This window comes from Haliotis rubra, unplaced genomic scaffold (genome assembly GCF_003918875.1).
Source record: "Haliotis rubra isolate DU_JTF1 unplaced genomic scaffold, ASM391887v1 Scf56, whole genome shotgun sequence".
NCBI classification, from domain to species: Eukaryota; Metazoa; Mollusca; class Gastropoda; order Lepetellida; family Haliotidae; genus Haliotis; species Haliotis rubra.
The window spans coordinates 1,454,178-1,468,528 of NW_025767257.1; the positions used below are offsets into that span (position 1 = coordinate 1,454,178).

Here is a 14,351-nt window from a genome sequence, read left to right on the forward strand (position 1 = left end):
CTGCCTAGTACCATAGTGTTTGGGGTTTGTTGTCTGCCTGCCTGTTGAGCAAGATGATATGGTCGTCTACCATTTGAACATTTGAAGATCCTGTTAGGGAGAAGGGGCTGTGGGGTAGCCTTGTGGTTAAAGCTATTGCTCGTCACTACGAAGACTTGGGTTCAATTCTCCACATGGGTACAATGTGTGAAGCCCATTTCTGGTGTCCCCTGCAGTGATGTTGATGGAATATTGCTAAAAGCAGCATTAAACCAAATTCACTGACTGTAAGGGAGAATGCATCCAGAACATACTCCTGAGGATGGGAATAGAATGTGTGATCTGGCTGATTGTCTCTACTCCTGCCTAGATTGTCCCTCATGCTTCTGTACCACAAGGTATATCTTTAAGTAGCATTTACTTCTCCTGTGTTGAGCATGTTAGTGCATACTGATCATTATATTTGTTTATGTAGGCTGTGGAGGAACAAGAAAGGTTGGATGAAGAGGTTTCAAAGAACGTCAAACCCAAAGCAAAGCTTGGCAAGACAGGCAAGGCCCGCAGGATGCCAATTCAAGAGACAATGCCATCTCCCATGGGGCGCCGTGTTGTGCCGAGGGTTGATTCAGCAATGAAGATAAAGGCCACTAAGGATGCTGCCAAGAAGAGTAGAATGAAGGTAGGTGGTGTGAAAGTGTAAACCACAATAATGTCTGATTGTTCTTGAGAGAGAAATCTAAGACGCACTGTCACAGGATTCAGGCAAAGACTCACAAATTGAAACTCTAAGGTCTGTTGAATTCTTTGTTCATGTTTTGCCCTGTTTGTCATTCTTGGTTTGTCAGTCCTGTAACTGTTTTGGTTGTATCTGACATCGACCTTCATTACTTGTTTTCCACATTAAACTGACAAACCAGGATATAACTGTAAATGTTCAAAGTGTCAGCAAACTGACTGGCTGAATTGCAGGAGAGGAAGGAGCTGAAGCTGGAGGATGATGACATAGACATCAAGATGGAGGAGGATGCGGAGCCCAAGAGTCTGGCAGAGAGACTTGGTGCCACCAAGATAAAGAAGACGGCAGCATCGCGGGCTCCAGCAGGAGAAAACACAGCAAAAGGTAACATATGTACTTCATTAAGATACACACTAACACAATCTAGAGCAGAATTGTCACAGAAGTGTTTTTTTCGCTTATTTCATGTAAATACGCAGCACTGCAAATGTATGTGCATTCACAAATTATAAATTAAACAATAAGCAGATCAGGTTGGCAAGTTATAGCTAGTAATCATAGCCAAGATAATGAGGAAAGTTATTCAATGTATTTCATGCTTAGTTTCACAGCATCACTGCTCCCAGATTGAGCCAAAACACAGTAACAAGACTCAAGTACAGTTCTCAGTGACGATGAAACATACTCTTTCTCACTAACAGCTCGCAAACCCAAGAACAGTTCCCCAGGAACTCCGAGCAAGAAGAAGAAGGGTGGGAAAAAGAAGAACCCTTGGTCTGAATCTTCTGCATCAGAGATGAGTGATATGGACAGTGATGTGGACAATGATGAAGGCGAAAGCTTCATCGTGATACCAAGGGACCGTGGACCCAGACGTGCAGCAGGTTGGTGGATGTGAGATGTTAGGTCTGTGTGTCGCCAGGTCTGTGATTGCTGAAATAATGTTTAGGCAGGTCATAAACAATACGAGGTTAATACAGCCCCGGGAAAAGGCTTGGTGTTTGACTGCCAGGCATTGTTAAGACCTTAACCTTTAATCTTTTGTCTTTTGTAAAATTGGGAGTTTGCTGATATGTCATGGAATTATACTGACAGTTCTACTCAGAAAAGATTTGATAACATCTTTTTTGGGGTGACATGTATCTTTGGTTAAAATGCACCCAGCTGTCAGCTGTTTTAACCAGAGATGAGTGTGATCAGTAGTGGTGTTCCAATTAGTTGAAATAAATCAAAGATTGGTCGCAGTGACCAAACGACCAAGCAATCAATCACATTTTCTAATAATCGAACACAAATGGTTTTGGAACTACTGTTTTAGTGTTTGGAACACTTGACAGTGGAACATATCTCAGAAATTGTCAGGGCGGTGAAAATGTGTTTAATTCTTACAATGAAGACACTGGGAACTTTTTGTTCATGATATAGTAGTCATCACTTTAAAGTAGCAAGTTGCATCATGTTACATTGGAGGTGAAGTTTGCAAATGCTATTTACGCCTATCCTAAATAAAGCCTGAAAAAAGCCAACAGAGAACCACAAGTGTTTTTCTTTATACTTATCTGCAATAACAATTCGAACAGGAAAATCTGAAAATGACGCTAACTAATTTTGTTCAATGATTGCTCGTGGTAATGAACTAATCATCAATTGTTAGATTCAGCCAATTCCCAACACTAGTGGTCAGGTTCTGTGATTTGTTTATTGTGGGTCACCATAACCCTGCAGCTTTGGAAGTTACTCTTTATATCAACCACTGACTCATACTTTTCAATCTGACCTGCTATGGGGCGGTGGGGTAGCCTAATGGTTAAAGCGTTTGCTCGTCACACTGATGACACGGGTTCGAATCCCCACATGGGCACAATGTGTGAAGCCCACTTATGGTGTCCCCCGCCGTAATATTGCTGGAATATTGCTAAAAGCGGCGTAAAAAACCCAATTCACTAACTCACTCACTGACCTGCTATAGGTAGAATACTGGGTGCAGCGTTTAACAGTGAACTAACTACAGTTAAAGTAATTATTATCTGGCTTCTATGATTTATGCTTCAATACGGAGTTGTCTTGAGTGTGGCATGATTTATGTGTTGACAGCTGTCAAGGTGAAGTTCGAGATGAGTGATGAGGAACAGATCCACAGTGATAGTGGTGATGACAATGTTGTGATGAACGGGGCCAGTGAACCTGTAGCTGCACGGAGACCGTCCCCAATCATTTCAGATGACGATGACGACGATGATGATGACAGTTTCAAGCCCACAGAGTCAACCGTCTTTGGGTATGTGTGAAAGTAGTTATAAGGTGGTTGCATGTATATGTTGGTATTCTTTATTTCTTATTAAGTAATCATCGGATTGTAATTTTCCATGCATTAATATTACAAATGAGCAAGGTATATTAATGTAGAGAGGAAGAGACTTTTTGTGTCTATCTTTGTGTTTGATTGTTTTTTTCAGACTCATTTGTAATTGGAGTATAATGTTTCTCATGTATTAAACGACTGTCAGAATAAGACCAGAATATATATGTTAGAGGCATATTACAACACTTATTGACTCATGAAGTAAGAGATAAATTAACATTTAAAGATCCTGCATTTGTCTTTATTTCCAAGGTACGTTTGCCCATGTACTTTTTATCATGATCATAACTATTCTGGTGATTTTCACAACCATGTTGACTAGTGGTGTTCCGATGATCGAAAATAATCGAAAATTGATCGAAAGAAGGATTAAAAATGATTATCAATTGTAAACTAACATATTTTCGATTTATTGGAATTTTGTTGTTTTATTTTTACACACTTGAATGAAGTAAACTAGCGATTAAATTTGATGAATATTCACAAACAAACATGCGCTCAACAGCGTAAAGCTATGCGCATTGTAAAATTTTAACTACTTTTGTTGTTTAATTACAATTCCAGTGTCTTTCTTGCATGCATACATTTCATTGCATGACAGTATTAGTTAGTTATAAGGAACATTTATTAGAAAAAACCTGGGGGAAAACCTTTCAAATTGGTGATTTCTTTAAAAATGTATATATTTCGATTATAATCGATAATCGTTCACCACAATCCTCCGATAATCGATAGTGGATTTGGTTTCCGATTCCCAACACTAATGTTGACTTACACAGGCAATCCCACAGAGCACCGGAGCGTGCAAAAGAAAGCCCTCTAATAACAGCCGACTTCTCGGACAGTGATGACGACAAGGCCAACCTCCAGCCATCAGCTCTTAAGTGGGGCACCTCAACAAGTACGTTCCTACAACACCCACTTGCTGGCACAGATGGATATAAAAAAACATATTTGACAATGCTGTTAGAAAAGTTGATATAAAGAGAAATGTAAAGATTATTTCAGATTTTGTTTATGTTCTTCAAAAGATAAGTGGAATATTTTGTGGTGGAAGTGTACGTGGTTGTTGAAGTTTAGTCACGGATAATGTGCACAGTTTGTGTTTTGATGAACATGGATGTTTGTGTTCCATGAGACTTGCAGTGCTTTCTTTCAGTTTAATTTAAATAAATGAAATTTTAGCATGTTTATAATGACACATCAAGTGCTGTTTCATTTCAGCTTCTCAAGTTTAGGTGAAATTAGGTAAAACATGAATGTTGTGTATTGGGTTAGCATAATGGGAAAGAAACTAGTTGAAATTTTTAAACGCAGTTGAAAATAATTGTTTCATGCATTATTAGATTCAAGACCTATGGTAATAGACAGTGATGACGACGACGACGACAAGGATGACATATTTCCACCAAAGCCAAAAGAACCTGTTGCTAAGAAACCCAAGGCTGCCGCTAAGCCCAGAGCTCCTAAGAAAGGTCAGTAACCGATGTATTGATTCAGGTCTACACCTGTGTAGATAATGTTGTAACTACCTGCACAGTGCATGTTGTGAAATACTCCAGTATTAGCTTCTTGATATATGTCTGATTTGCATGCATGCATGTGTGTCTGGCAAGCAGCACAGGATTCAGATACACAGGACAAGGCAAGGATGTACAACTCTTCATAGAAAGGTTGCGATATGATACAACAAAACTTGAAGTATTCCACCCTGAAAAAATATTCGTAAGAAGAAACCCAACCAATTGTAATTACATGTATATAAGATCTACGTATCACAATGTACTGAGCTTTCAGCAAAGTGTTGGCGCAAGGGGCCAAGTTATCTAGGGTGCTGTAATTTACTGTGTAGAGTTGCATCCCTTGCGCTGTCCACAAGCCAATGATTGTCCATTTGACTCCTGTTTCGCTCAGATCGAAAAGAAAGTTAATGTTGTGAGAACCTCCAAATAACAGTAAGCCATTTTATTCTAAGAGTGACAAAAGCTTTTTTTAATGCAGGCAAATGTCAGTCAAGATTGAAAACAAAATGTTTGTGTGTGGTATATAAAGTTGCTCTAATTTTTAATTTGACTGCTCGGAACCATGCTCTTGCTGTTTTCTATCGTCACTATTTTAGGATTTTGTAAACGCCACATTTTCTTTCATTACCTGTAAATGCAGGCACAACTTTCTGCTGTGTGCAAATTACAGCCACGAAAGCATGGCCAATGAGTGCCCAGATGTCAGTGGCAATATTTCCTATATCTTTGTGACCATCTACCTGTACTCCACACTATCTTCACTATCTGCCAACAGAAAAGTTCACACACAGAGAAGACATCAATTTAGCTTTGTGACCGTCTGCTCCACACACTACCTCGCTATCTGGCAGAAAAGTTCACACATAGGGAAGACATCAGTTAGCGTTGTGACAGTCTGCTCCACCATCTGGCAACAGAAAAGTTCACACACAGAAAAGACTGACTGGCTTCAGCTGGCTTCATCGAGTTTTACATTGACTCATTTCAATAACTCACTAAGCATACACTCATGTCTTTTACACTGCAGAGCCACCCTTTGTATTCATGGTACTGGAAGAGTATGGTGTACAAAAATGCAAAGTATTGAGATGCCTTTTCTCTTGTGGCTGTTTAGGCTGAATGTCTGTGTTTCTATTATCTGTTTTCTCTATAGACAAGAACCAGCCTAGTGTAGAGAGTCTGTTTGATAAAGTCATGTCCAAAAGTGCAGCATCAAAAGCAAAGAGTAAATCGAAGATACTGACAATAAGCAGCTCGGAGGATGAAAGTGTCTTCCCCGCAGTGGAGAAAGGTGTGCTGCATGGGACTTGTGGTTTTGTTTGCATGCGTCTGGCCATTGAAGGATATACACATAGGCCAAACTAACTGATAATGTCTTTTATCCAAAATTTGTGTTTGGAAGATCAAAATTAACTTTGTTTGATTATATTCAAAATTAAGATTTAATAACATTAATTTCTACCTCCAACTGTTGGGTAATTGTGCTGAAATGTATTTCTTTCCTCATTTCAGATATGTTATGACTTATAGATCAATATTTATGATTCTGTCTTACAAGTAGGATGTGAGATAGTGATCTTACGAGTTTGACATTGAGAGGATCTGTCATTAAACAGGCAAGATTTTCGGACACGCTTCATATAAATTATATTTATCTAAAAGGAGATTTTCAACATGCTACTTCAGGTATAGCCTCAACCACTGACCCAGTAGGAACACAACATGTCTGAACATCTAGAAGTTGCTGTGTTTTATCCTCAAATCTAAGTTTTGAATATAGACCTTAATAAGCCACATTACTATCTGCCAATGAGGAGAGTGCCACGCTCTGACTGGTACACGTTGCTAGGATATTTTTTAATGTGAACAGAGTAATGTCCCTTTGATAGCCTGTCACCATGATTCCAAATATGGATCTATACTTGACCATTATTTGTACACTAACATCACTTTATCCAACCTTGTTCTGTGTTAGTTAGATTTGTTTTGTTTTATTGGGTTGTTGTTTTTCTATCAAATAATATTATGCATGTTCATATTGCATGTTACTCAATTCTGCTCAAGTCCTGTTAGAAATCTGGTTAACAAATTCTATCATGAAAAACCATGCACAAGAAGAAACCCAACTGATTGTATTAATTTTACATGGTTAGAATATGTCCCCAGGGATGAGTGAGTGAGGGTAGTATAACGCTGCACTCAGCAATATTCCAGCTATATGGCGGTGGTCTGTAAATAATCGAGTCTGGCCAATCCGGGAATCCGTATTGAAATTGTGGTGCTGCAGGTAGAGCCCTGTACGAAACCATCCATTGCCATTGTGTAGCATTGTAGGTTACGATTGTTTGGTCCTGATTAACAACAGACTGTCACCATATAGCTCGACTATTGACGAGTGCGTCTTTTTCTTTCTTTCCTTCTCTCTTTCCCCCCCCCTATGTTAAAAGAGTTGGTTTGTTTGTTATTTAACGCCACACTCGGCAATATTACAGCTGTAAATAATAGAGTCTGGACCAGACAATCCGGTGATCAACGGCATGAGCATCAAGCTACACAACTGGGATACGATGACGTGTCAACCAAGTCAGTGAGCCTGACCACCCAATCCCATTAGTTGCCTCTATTTTACTGAAGATCAATTCCTACCCTTATCTTCACGGGCGCAAGAACGTATGCTGGTTGTAAGCTGCTATGATGGATTTAGTAGACAGATAGTTGATAGTATGTCATCCTCCACAGGCAGACTGAGTTGTTGCTCATTATATGAATCACTTGCGTCTGTAGTCAACTCTCAACTATTTGCAGGTTACAATCATATAACTGGAATATTGCAGAGTGTGATGTTATGCAGCCAATCAGCAATTACCAAGATCATGTACATTCCTTCAGGATGTTACCTATCCTTTCTATGGAAACTGGAAGCAGATGAAACATCTTGAGTATATTTTGACATGTTTGTTTTCCTATCTAGACAAGGCTGATGGAGAGAAGAAACCAAAGAAGCCAAGGAAGAAGAAAGACCCTGACAGTGACGACAAGCCAAAGAAGAAGAGAGCGGCAGTACCTAAACGTTCAAAGATGACTTCTGATGAAGAAATGGATGATTTTATGCCTAAGAAAAGGTCTAAGACGTCAAAGGTAAACCTTAAAAAAATATGGAGGAGTTGGTTTTGCTTTGCAGTCTCATATTTATTCACATTATGTGAGGTCCTGTGCATAGAGTTCAGTTCATAAATCAGATGAAGTTGAGCAGTACTTGGATGGGTGACCGTGTTTGGCAGCTTGACTCCTGAGAGTTTCTAGGACTTCAGTCCTGCCCCACAACGAAGCACATGTGATACATGTGGTCTCACCTTAGGCAAGTGGGTTTGTTCAAAACTGCCTCTGTTCTCCCAGCAGAAAATGGGTACCTGGTGGGATAAGTCATGTGACTTAACCTTCTAGCGCCTCACAGGCAGCTTGGGTTATCCAGGGTTCTCTGTGTGCTCTGTCAGTGAATACTGGAAATGTATTTGGAACTGAAGCATATTTTACTAAATGTTAAATGACCATATTTTTGTGCTAAACTCAAAACGATCCTGATTAGTGTATTTATCACAAAAACAGTCAAATTTTCCAAATGCCAACTAAAGAATATTTGTCTGTGCTTTATGTATTGTTTTTTTTGGCTTATTTTTGTAAATGTTGAAGTAATACACATAAAGCCAAGAAGTTATGGATTTCAACTTCTTTATTTTGAGGAACACGTTGCTAAGGAGTATTTTCTTACTCCTTCATCAGGTGAATAAAAAACATATTAGGAAATAGATAGCTATGTAAGAACATGTGAAACAACAACAGCGATGAGATAACAAAGGAAGCCAGTAGGTTAGTGTTGCTGATGAGTAATGTCAATGGACAAATGAAACATTGATGTTAATGGCACTGATTGGTATTGGCAATAAACATTGAAGGCAGGAATTAATCCAGGCAGTCCTGTAGGTGATACGCACAATGACATGGAAGCAAGTATTTATAATCGTTGTGATCCTCAAAATAGAGAAGTTGACATCCATTAGGCTTTCTATAATATGTGGACTATCATCATGTATTGTATGGGGCGATGGGGTAGCCTAGTGCTTATAGCATTTGCTCGTCATGCCGAAGACCCGGGTTCAATTCCCCACATGGGTACAATGTGTTAAGCCCATTTCTGGTGTCCCCTGCCGTGATATAGCTGGAATATTGCTAAAAGCTGAGTAAAACTAAACTTACTCCCTCACTCACAGTATTTTTTTTAATTAAATTGCTTCCGTATTAAGTCCTTCTGAATGTAAGCTTAAAGATTGACAAAAATCTGTTTCAGAAAAAGAAGGATTCCAGTGATGAAGAAGACTTCGACCTGGATGAAGATGAAGTTTTCCCAAGTGCACCAAGAACAACTACAGGCCGTGCACGGAGTTCCGTGAAATACACATTTGATAGTGATGAAGACAGTAATTTCTAAAACAAGCTGCCCTTCATTTGATGACATTACGCTGTAAAATGCGAAATGGACGCTCGAAGCCTCTCAAAGGCACTAAAACAGATGGATTCACCATCCAAACTTCAAGCCTTAAGACTACTTTACAAGGAACTTCTGGTTAATGAGATTGTCAGAGCCTTGAATGAATCCAAGGTCAAAGGTGTAAGAGAAAGTCAATGACAGTAGAGGGTGTAATCTCAGCAAACATTTGTAAATTGATTTTTTACATTTCTAGTCTGATTTTTATTGATTCCTTTAAAAGGAATACCTGATCACCCTTTTAATTGTTTGATTGACAATGAATGTTCCTTTAGTAAATTGACTTTGACTCTCCAATATTAATTACCATTTTAGAATTGAAAAGAATTATCTTAATGACACATTACCTAAGTATTGATTGATTTTTAAAAATAGTTTTAACATTTTATATCCATAGCATTGTGAACTGGTATCTCACAATCCCTTTGTGTAGAGGTATCAGGAAACATACTTATGTAATTTCGAAAAGAATTTTATTTCTGTCTTGGTGTCTGTAAATAATATCAGTAAATCCTTTTGCTGATGGAATATGTACATACAATAAGTATTTACATTGAAGTAGAATTTAGTTTCACCTTCACCTATGTACACTACAGCAAAAACATGAACTGGTTTAAGAATGACTGTTATCACTCTTAATCATAAAGTTTTACTTCAACAAGCAAACAAACTTACTGAAATAGTCCTAATCATATATTTTGGTCCAAGTTGGAAGACTTGACAGTATTGTATCTCTTGATTGGTGATAATGTGGAGATATGAGCTTTGTACCATACCACTTTTCTACTTACTGTCATCTGTTGTGTGCGCCTTCATTGTATATTCAATAATCTAGGTCACACATTTCATTCATCAGTGGGTTTTATTTCTGTTTCATTTTGTCAATTTGGGGTTTATTTTTTGTAATCAATTTCAGCATTACAAAAAAAATAGCACTATTTTGAATGTTTGTAGTATTTTGATTTTTGCTGCTAGTGACGAATGTTTACCTTAATCTGTCATTTCTCTCTCTCTCTCTCTCTCTCATGTCTATTTCTGGTTTCTTGACACCTGTCACTACTGTTCATCGGCCATTGTTAATATCATGTACATGTCGTCAGTGTGTCAAAGCTTTTACACTGGTTTCTCATCCTTCTCAGTAGACTTTCTTTGTAAGCATTTTAATCCATTGATTCACAGTTTAAATTTGAACTCATTATTCATTGTTAATATCCATGCTAGTATTAAACAGTCTCGTATTTAAATGTGAAAACCACTGGTCATATTTAATTCATGTTTTTAAGTTATGAATTCAGACGCTTACCATATTAATTCAAGACATACATCATACCCTGAATATTCCCTGCCACATTGACGATAGCATAATTTGGTGCTTTTTGACTGAAAAAAATAAGCAATTAGTACTATGTCTATTTTTCTCAAGAAAATGTCAACACAACTAGGCAGCTATTGTCATGATTTAGAAATAATGGGAAAGTAAGGTTTACAAACATCCATCCGGGAAAACACATTACTGAAAATAGTTGATTCTATTTTTCACTTTTCTAGGAGATGCAGTTTTAGAATATTTTGAAAAAATGCCCGTTTGTGTAATCTTGTTTCTGAAAATTTTCCAATGGTTTAGAGCTTCAATTTAGCTTGTCAGGTTGACCATTTCGCCTCCAATATTTGGAGGTAAGTCCTCGTTACTTGTCTCCTTTCTGTTATGACTCCTCATGATTCAGATTGTCAAGTGAAGCTCTATTTATGCATACCTATGTCATATGTGAATGAGTTTCATATATTGTTGTGATTGACGGGAAAAAAAGAACTGTGATTATTTGTTTCATGTTTGGCAATTCCATGGGCATGGGTATTTTTCCAAATCTAACAGGTGAGGTGTGGCAATTAAGAAACTGTTGTACAGATGGCAGACCCAGTGTGTTCAGGTAACGAGCATTGTGCAGTGGTAAATGATTCATTTCATTAATGTAGATACACACCCATACTGTAGTCATGATCACATCAATAAAACTTGAAACTTACCCTTGTGTTCTCATCTGTATCTAGGGTGGTGGGGTAGCCTAATGGTTAAAACGTCCGCTCAACACAGGAAGACCTGGTTCCGATTGCCTATATGGGTACAATGCGTGAGGCCCATTTCTGGTGTCCCTTGCCATGATATTGCTCGCCCTAAATCATACTCACTCATCTGTGTATTGGGGACACCGATAACTCACTAAGCCTGGCGTTGTATTTTCTTGGCAGAGTTGTCGGCCTTGGGTATGCCAGGATCTTCTGATCGTGAGTACTGCTGTTATGTGTGTAGTTTCACCAAGTGCCCTCTGGGACCAAAAGACAGTGACCCTGTTTCCCCAGTTGTAACTGCTAGGCTGCTCCATACACACGAGTTGATATTGAAAGGCTTGGCACCAAGCAGATGCTGTAGCCAGAGACAGTGTATACAGTTAGTGTGGCGCTGTTCATGTTTACAACAGGGACTAGCCAATTTCACTGTTTGAGATCGCACATCTGCTTTCAGGCAAAGCGTCACGTCACTAATGTTGACAGTCCAAAGATTACGTGGAATTATTTTCAAAAAATCGCATTTGCACTTTAAACACTGTCCAGTGGTTAAATATTTATTTGAGTAAATTCTATGAAAATGTACTGACTTGTTGGAATATGTTTTCCCCAGATACACACGTAAAACGTTTCACACTGAAAATGAAGTACGACTGAATGCATACCTTACAAGAAAAATAATTGTTTTTGATGTGTAAATGATATCTAAAAAAACTGATATATATGTATGTGAATAAACATACATAGCCACTTCCAGTATTTATGGATAATATTCTGTGAAACCAGGGGCGGTGGGGTAGCCTACTGGTTATTTAAAGCGTTCGCTCGTCACGCCGAAGACCCGGGTTCGATTCCCCACAGTGTTTGCCCTCAACCCTGAAAAGCTGCAGGACCCTAAGGACCCAGAACCATAAAAAGTTGTGGGTCCTGATCAAATGTGTAGGCTCTATAGTTTAATATGGAAATAATACTCTTAGTTATTGGGGATGAAAAAGCTGTCGGCCATAAGGACCTGCAGAAAACAAAAGCTGTGGGTCTTTGTGTTGGAATATATATACTCAGCAGCAAACAAAAACGTCAGTACGAATTCAAAATTAGATAGGCACTGTAATCAAATCATTACAGAAATAGACATAATAAGCAGATCAAAAACATTTTTTGTGTACAATATCTTGACACATCAATGAATAACTCAGCACAATGCCAAGACATTACGAGAACACTGGTTGAAAGTAAAACCCAGGCGGCTGAGGAGGGTTTAGTATGTCTCACAGTCCCTGAAACCACATCATTGTCCCTTGAACGTTTGGAGTCCATTCAGACTCTTGACTTCAGTATCTAGTGTGACCACCACGAGCGGCAATAACTGAAGCACAGCGTCTATGCATGGAGTGCACCAATCGATTGATGAAGGCCATTGGCACCTGGAACCACACTCTGAGAAAGGCCTGGCGCAATAAATGGGCTGTGTTCGGCCTTGGTATAACATTATTCAGTCTCCTCTGAATTTCATCCCAAAGATGTTCAATTAGGAGATAAACCTACTGTGTGGGAAAATCAGAGGTATATAACGAAATTATAATAGCTCTAAATTTCATTTAAAACCGAACGCGTAGCGTGAGGTTTAAATGAACAATTTAGAGCTATTATAATTTTGTTATAACGTTATACCTCTGATTTTCCAACACAGTAGGTTTATCTCCATTCTACCATGACAATGTTATGAACAATTTCAGGTGGAGCTCTTTCTTTCGTTACGAAGCGTGAAGCGGCCTCGCATTCCAATCTCAAGTGGCATCGCCCGAAACGGGGTGATTGGTGGCAAATCGTCAATGACTAACAAACTCCAGATTCAGTAATAACAAATCACGTTTTGTTTTTTCAATGCATCAATCACCAATCATTAACTGATAAGTTGGAAAACATATATAAAAAAAGTTTAAAAAGCTTGGTTCACATTTGAAAATTCCACCGTAGACCCTTTCCCCACCAGAATAATGGCAGCAACCTCATGGCCTTGACCTTTTCTCAGAAGTCATTGTTTACATTTACGTGCAAATTTGGAAAGATGCGACAGGAGAGCCTCTGACAGTTTGCGCAAGGTTAACCTGATTGTATGACTGAGATAGTCTTTGATATCTAATTACTGGTACTGGTACAAAATTTAAGAAGTAGAGGCGCTTTTGCTGTAACGAGAAGTCCGTGTTGTACCGAATTTAGATACTGTTGAATTTTGCGCCCTGTCTTTGATAAATTACTGTAACAAAATTTAAGAAAGTAGATGCTGCTGGTCCGTGTTGTACCGTTATTTTGTTAAAACATGATTTAGATACGACTTGACGATTTCACGCACTTCTACGTCTGCATGCGACAGCTGTGGCGACTCTTACACACTCATGTGTGTACTTTGTGCTCAAATTCGATTCTACGGATATTATTTTCTACATTTTGGAAAGTGTTTTGTGACCTAGTGGCTTCAAATTGTAGTGAATTCAAATTGAATCGGATTCGCTGGCATGTTCGCGAGTCTGTTGACAAAGAGCCAGATTTGTGGTGATATTTCCGAAAGGATGGATTAGGACATGAGGGTGTACCTCTGGCATAAACACGGTAAGGTAATTAATTATACTTTAATAGACTACTTTAGATCAATCAGTGTAATGGATAAGAGGGATCATGACTAAGCTAAATAACTTTTTCAACGATACTATACTTTTAGGCCGGAAAAAAAATATGTTGGGTAATTGTGTTTTACTACCGCTAAATTTGAAACAGTACAAATTTCAAAATATCATTTTGTTTGAATTGATAACCCAACTGTTTATTTATGTGGACGCAAGGCATTAAAATTTCTTCGGCGTTCGATGTTAATGCATCCTCCGTTACCGGATCAAGATCAGTGGCGATATCGTTGACGAAAGCTGATAATAAATTTAACACGGAAATTATGTAGCAGTCTATTGCTGGATCTATTCTTACATAACATAGAATCAACGTAAACATATTTGTTTTTGCTGAATTTTTATTCGGAAAGCAGACGATGTTTTGATCTTGTTCGACTGAATATTTGTTTCCATGCTTTCGAAGTACTTTTGTATGTATAAACACCTATTGCTGTGATTTACGCAAGTAGTGAGTCGAGCC

General features: G+C 38.4%; 1 protein-coding gene across 1 annotated transcript in view; it reads left to right on the forward strand.

The window, feature by feature from the left end:
- LOC124254012 (DNA topoisomerase 2-alpha-like) overlaps nt 1-11,167 on the forward strand; it is a 41,450-nt gene extending 30,283 nt beyond the window's left edge. Inside the window, 9 exon segments of the mRNA XM_046687874.1 lie at nt 455-658; nt 949-1,099; nt 1,417-1,599; nt 2,810-2,993; nt 3,857-3,978; nt 4,424-4,552; nt 5,754-5,891; nt 7,572-7,738; nt 8,946-11,167. Of these exon segments, the coding sequence (XP_046543830.1) occupies nt 455-658; nt 949-1,099; nt 1,417-1,599; nt 2,810-2,993; nt 3,857-3,978; nt 4,424-4,552; nt 5,754-5,891; nt 7,572-7,738; nt 8,946-9,086 (1,419 nt within the window). The 3' untranslated portion in view covers nt 9,087-11,167.
- Nucleotides 11,168-14,351: the final 3,184 nt, after the last annotated feature.